Source organism: Paramacrobiotus metropolitanus, unplaced genomic scaffold (genome assembly GCF_019649055.1).
Source record: "Paramacrobiotus metropolitanus isolate TYO unplaced genomic scaffold, Prichtersi_v1.0 Parri_scaffold0000046, whole genome shotgun sequence".
Lineage (NCBI taxonomy): Eukaryota > Metazoa > Tardigrada > Eutardigrada > Parachela > Macrobiotidae > Paramacrobiotus > Paramacrobiotus metropolitanus.
In genome coordinates, this window is record NW_026570266.1 from 650,869 (window position 1) to 656,642 (window position 5,774).

General features: G+C 46.0%; 1 protein-coding gene across 1 annotated transcript; it reads right to left on the reverse strand.

Annotated features, from left to right (window-relative positions):
• Window positions 1–1,787: 1,787 nt before the first annotated feature.
• Window positions 1,788–5,028, reverse strand: LOC129591451 (uncharacterized). Its single transcript, XM_055487109.1, has 3 exons — window positions 4,923–5,028; window positions 4,503–4,696; window positions 1,788–2,471 (listed from the first exon to the last, which is right to left on the reverse strand). The coding sequence occupies exons 1-3, from the start codon at window positions 5,026–5,028 to the stop codon at window positions 1,788–1,790; spliced, it is 984 nt and encodes a 327-aa protein (XP_055343084.1).
• Window positions 5,029–5,774: the final 746 nt, after the last annotated feature.

Below are 5,774 nucleotides of genomic sequence, written 5' to 3' on the forward strand. Positions count from 1 at the left end.
CGGGCAAATTTTTTTTTCGAGTGTATTTTTCTAGCAATACTACTGTACAGGTACAGTATTATGTGTTTCGTCGCAGTACACGGAAATGCTAAACAAAATCAATAAAAAAATCGCATTATTAGTCAATTATTGATCTTTCTTGTGGTATTGCCGTTCCACTCTTGTTTTGCCACATACTGCTTTCCTGCAAGCTTGCAGTGAGTGATCTGCTTTCTCCAGTACCTGTTCATTTTTATTGCCTTTGCTGTCGCTAGATGCTGCCTGTTTACTGTTTTTTGTCTGAAATACATTTCAGCTAAAGGACGACGGTTTCATCTGAATCACAACAACCTGAAGCATGTATTCATGTTACACTTCATCCCAAGATGCTAAGTGCGGTCCTTTGTTGAGAACTAAGACTGCAGCGCAAATAAGTACTCAGAATACCAGGAATAAGTCGGAAGCGGAAATATCGAGACACAGTGCGATGTCGGGCTTTGCCAGTCACAAGTACAACTGGCAAGGTTCACCACGAACATCCTATTCAAACTGCAAAAGATGGGCTACAGGTGTGATGTGTCAGTTCTCATTGAAACTTAGCGTCTAAAAGTGCATACAGTCCCGCTGGACGTAACGGGACTATCTGTGCTCTAGGAACAGCTGTTAGAGAACCGTCCATTGCAGTACCAACACCATCTCCATACGAGATCACGTACACTTCCAGAGTGCAGGTCTCAGTGTACATGTAGACTACCGTGGGTATTACGGCGATACTGTAGCAAGGATTTCCATCGGTCGACAGCGTCACACCATTACCCACGGGCGGTGTCTGGATGCTTATGTATTGCAAGGTAAATAATAAAATTATGTGACGCTAGAATCCACCACCGTTTGGGTCACAGGCTCCTCACTCACAGGGGGGTCTCCGCTAACAGGCTGAACGGTCGCAGGCTCCTTAGTCGTAGTTCCCCTTGTCACAGGTATCGTACGCTCGTGAGTCGGAGGCCCCTCAGTAACAGCCTCCTCAGTAACACGCTTATTATCAGTCGAAGGATCAGTAGGCATCTCTTCTGGGGGAACCATTCGCGTGGTGTAACCTGTAACCACGGTGAGCATGCACATGGAGTTCACAACGGTTTCCGTCAAGGTTGTTGAGAGTGTGAGACAAGGCGGTAAGCACACTGTCGGTGAGCAAATTGTCACGGTCTCGGTAATCCGCCGCCAATAAGTGCTGACGTCACAAGTGGGTAGCGCTGCGTTCGTGGCACTGCTGGTCGGTGTGGGTTGGATGCAATGACTGCAGTTGCTCTTCGCGGCGTACACGTGCTGCCCGCGCCACGGTACCGGTCCGTCACCGGACCCCGGAGCGGCGTAGTACTGCGTGGTTGCCGGGGTCTATTGGCGTATTTTCAATGGGGTCTTTGCCGATTGGTGGTTGGCGTAGTAGGCGTTGCCCAACGCCATTCCTGGCTGGATTTGATACTCAGCAATGGCGGCCTTGTACCGGGACTGAATTCAATGCGGCTCGGGTCGAACTAGCCCCAATAAAGAATCCATTTCCGGTACGAAATAAACCACTGGAATGTATCGTAAAAATCATCACAGAATGAACGGCGCGACTGCGGTAAACATTTTGCGATTCAACCTTAGACCATTCCACAAAAAAATAATGATGCTTGAAGAAACTGTGACTATTCCAGAGAAAAGGAAAAAAGCTTCAACAAAAATCCCTGATTATTCCATAGGTATCACATCTATATATAACATGACTGTACACGCAGCTGCTAAATCGCTAGCAGAATGATGGATTAAACGACGTGCAGATAGGCCTCCTGCACGACCCACTCGTCGAGACGGTCGTTGATGCGGAACCAACATTCGTAGCGACCGGCGTGATGCCATGTGGCACTGTCAATTTTGAACGTAGAATTGCACCGACACATTTCATCCACGCGGCCTGCGCCGAACTCGTAGTGTCCAGTCACACCATAAGGCTGCCAGATCTTATCGGCCACCTCCGGAATGGATTTGGCTATCAGCAGGGAGCTTTCCTTGCGCCAGATGAAGCGCGTCATTAAGCCGCCAGGCAGGAAATTGAAGCGGACCGGGCAAACCATCTCTGCTGAGTCGCCGTAGCGTACGGTAACGTTCTTCATGGGCGGACTGAAGACCTCGTGACGGAGGAGGGTCGCGCTGAGCCAGTAGCGCTGCGTCACTACCCGCTGGCTCCCGTTGGAGTGCAGGCACTCGTACAGACCGGTGTAGGCGTACGTGAAATTCTTTAGCGCGATGGTAAACGCGCCAGTCAAGCTACTGTAATCGAATTGCCGCCAGGAGAGCGGTATAATGTAACCGGACGCTGATTCAGTGCAGTTGCAGCGAGTGTCTTTCTCGTCGGATGGCAATTTGTGGTCTCCGCTTACTCCTCCCGAGTCGAGAGCAACTTGCAATCCGTTGTATGCAATTGCCGGCGGAATCGCGATGTGGGAAACCTGCGGGCAAGAACGACAATCTTTCAAAAGTCGTTTCCTAGTTGAATTCAACTTGTCGTTCTAGCGCCAGAAACGACAAATTGAACTCAACTGCGAAAAAAACACAACCAGTTTCTTTACTTAATAAATTCATTTTCTTAGCACATTACATCTAATAATTGCAGCATTTTACAATTTTCTTAGTGTGCGTTATCGATTACGAAAGGCAGCCGTATCAGATGATAAGCGAAACGGTTTATGCCGCTGTGTTGGTACATTCAGCACTCATTCCTGCAGTACGCATTGCAGATATATTTTAGAGTCAGCCGGGCCCAAATAAGCGAAAACAAACTGGTCAAGCGCTAAATCTTAGCCGAGCCCAAAATAGTGGAATTTTAATGACTGACGCCCCCTGGGGGGTGGGCTGGGGGCCGGAAGGGCGGGGGGAGGGACAAGAATTTTTGAACTTCGAAAATCATGCAGGACATTTTTGTATGTATAAGTATGTTGCGAGTGGCACACGCTTTACATAATGCCACCGCAACGAGACTCGTTTTATTGTACGAGTATTACAGTACTATTGGTAAAATGAGATTTTAACATACTCCGCTGTATGAAAAATAGCCAACTAGGTGACATGAGAAAACATAATTCTATAACCATAGCACGAATGAAGTGTCATTCGTGCTATGCTATGACACACTACGGCTCTACGCTCTCCTGTTCTAACAGATATACGTACACTGCAGTGCTCTAAAGAACGGAACGCAGTTGGCCGACGTAACGATTAAGGTGACAGTGAGTTTCGCATAAACCAATGTAATTAAACTATTATTATTCTTAATAGTTGTGTACTTTTAATTTATTTTTAAATCGCAGACCCTGTGTCACGACGTGGAGCGTCGTGCTCTTTAATAATTAACCAACTAAATACGTAACTAACAAATATAACAAGGTATAAATACAACATTGCACTGGCACATGTTGCCATGCATCACATCTCCCTTTGTTAAGAAAAAGTTTCTTAACACAGAAAATTGCGGAATTTCGCATTAAATTGCAGAAAAAAAATCCAACTGTTAGTGAGACTGGTACATTTACCGCCTTTGACAAAAGTTTAATAATATTAATTATTATTTTCAGAGACAAATGTTTAAAGAAATTTGCAAAAGTCTAAATAAATAAATATTAATATAATTTTAAAATGAAATAAATTTCATTAGGCAAAGGTTAAACTTCGAAGGCTGGCTAGTCCATGTTCGAATCGCGCTGATGCGATGGAATTGAGTCTCCTTGGAAACGTTGCTGTGGTTCGCAAATAATGACCTTCACTTGAAGAACTGGGGAACCAGGGAACTTGAGTGGGCGTTTCCCTTCTCGCGTTGCCTTAAATGGCTGAATACGGACGCGGCTCTTCGTATCCATAATAGCGGCACTGCTCTGCTCTGTCCTTCGATGTAGGCTCGGGCAGGATTTGGCTGCTGACTCTGCTCTGCTCACTTATCTGGGAGTCTGGCAGTATCCGTAAAGGTGCGCGGACTGTGTTCCGCCGATGGCCACCATTGCTCGGTACCTAGTGGGAATCTGGCAATACTATTTTGGCCAAACATCGCATGGGCGGGGTTGGTCATTTCCCTTCTCTCCTCCCACGGTATAAAAATTATTTGCCAATTCAGATCGAGTATAACCATTAATTAATATTTAAGATTACTTCTTCTGAGTGTTTTAATATAACATTTCCAAAAATTTACACGAGTTTTCAGAATACTACATCTCATCCTTCACGCCAATTCTGTCACGACGTGGAGCGTCGTGCTCTTTAATAATTAACCAACTAAATACGTAACTAACAAATATAACAAGGTATAAATACAACATTGCACTGGCACATGTTGCCATGCATCACACCCTGTCGTCTTTTTTACTGCAGTTTTTCGCCTTCGAAAGACTGACTGTTTTCCCGTACAGTTTCACAAAAACCTTTAAAGATTGACGCTTGTGTCAAATAATGGACACTATTTTAGGCTCCGAATCTTACAAGTTAGTACATACCTGCGTGCCATTGGTGTTGAGGCTGTTGTTGCAGTGAATGAGCAGGGTGCCACCTTCTGGCGCTTGCAGGATCTCAGTGTTCGGGGGCCATTCTGAGATGGGGTACTTTCGGGAAGAGGGACCGCGACAACAACCACCCAGGCGCATGGTGCCCGTGCCGCTGCATTCCTTGGCTCGGTCCAAGATCTGATTTACTGCAAGCAAACGCGAATAGATGAGAGTAAAAGTAGTAGAATCATTACTGAAAACTGCAAACCATGACAGGCTTGCGCTCAACCTTCTCTTTTTGCGACAGTCTTAACTTATGAACTGCATGTACGTGTCATACGAGCGGATATAAAACGCCCATGCCACACATCCAGCGCCATACAGGAAACTACAAATTTCCCCCCCCCCTGCCGTAGCTGTACAGTAGCGTACGCTTAGTGACAGTCAGCCCCTGCTGCACCGGACAGCTAAAACTTCCCGAGAACCCGCTGGCCAAATACAGCAGGACGGCGACTATGGCCATCATAAGGCGATCCATTGTTAGAGGTTGGAAAGGAACGAAAATTAAAATGCTAAAAAGATAAATCAGTAACAAGTTAAATCCAAGTGCTGCACTGTTGGAAAATCACTCTAGCAGATGCCGCACGATCAAGGCTAGTTGCGTGGAAGCCTTCAACCCAACAATACGGAGGTGAAGTTTTACTAGCTCTTACAATTGTTAGAGTTTTACTGCTGTTGTTTGTTGCCCCTTCTCAAATACGTGAAGTTTAGCGCAAGACTAAAGCAGCCACGACGATAACTTGCGAAGTTACCGTAAGGCCTGCGTGCTTAACAAAGCACTGCATATACGGGCTGTGTTGGGCTGGACGTACGTACGTCACGGAATGGGCTTGTATCCGCTCTGAGTACTAGAGTAGAGTCAGTACTAGAGTAAAGAAAGGCAGTGGCGCGACGCTGATCAGCTGATTTATTACTCGCTCCCTACGCCATCAGCTGTTTGACAGTGGACTGCAGAAATTGAGCACACAACGGACTGGACCAGTTGTGCAATCAGCTTTAAGGACTACATCGGCCAGCGTGTACTGTACTCAGTTTTGCAGTTCGTTGTACTCGTAGAAGTCGTACGGTTCGTTTGGTTGGCCACCTATAGTACTTACAGTAAGTGAATGGGCAATGGTCATTGGAGCTGGCCATGGTGGGTTAAAATCTATACACACCGTTTTCCTTATAAGTTTTTGCTTTACCGAATTTAAGGATAGCGTAATTGCACTCTTTCCGCAGTAT

What these genes read in the sequence shown, in the direction of transcription:
- LOC129591451 (XM_055487109.1), bottom strand. Translation starts at nt 5,028, where the DNA reads ATGGATCGCCTTATGATGGCCATAGTCGCCGTCCTGCTGTATTTGGCC. An exon ending in GGGGCTGACTGTCACTAAGC is followed by an intron (nt 4,697 to 4,922) that starts GTACGCTACTGT and finishes GTTTGCTTGCAG; the next exon opens with TAAATCAGATCTTGGACCGA. An exon ending in TCAACACCAATGGCACGCAG is followed by an intron (nt 2,472 to 4,502) that starts GTATGTACTAAC and finishes TCTTGCCCGCAG; the next exon opens with GTTTCCCACATCGCGATTCC.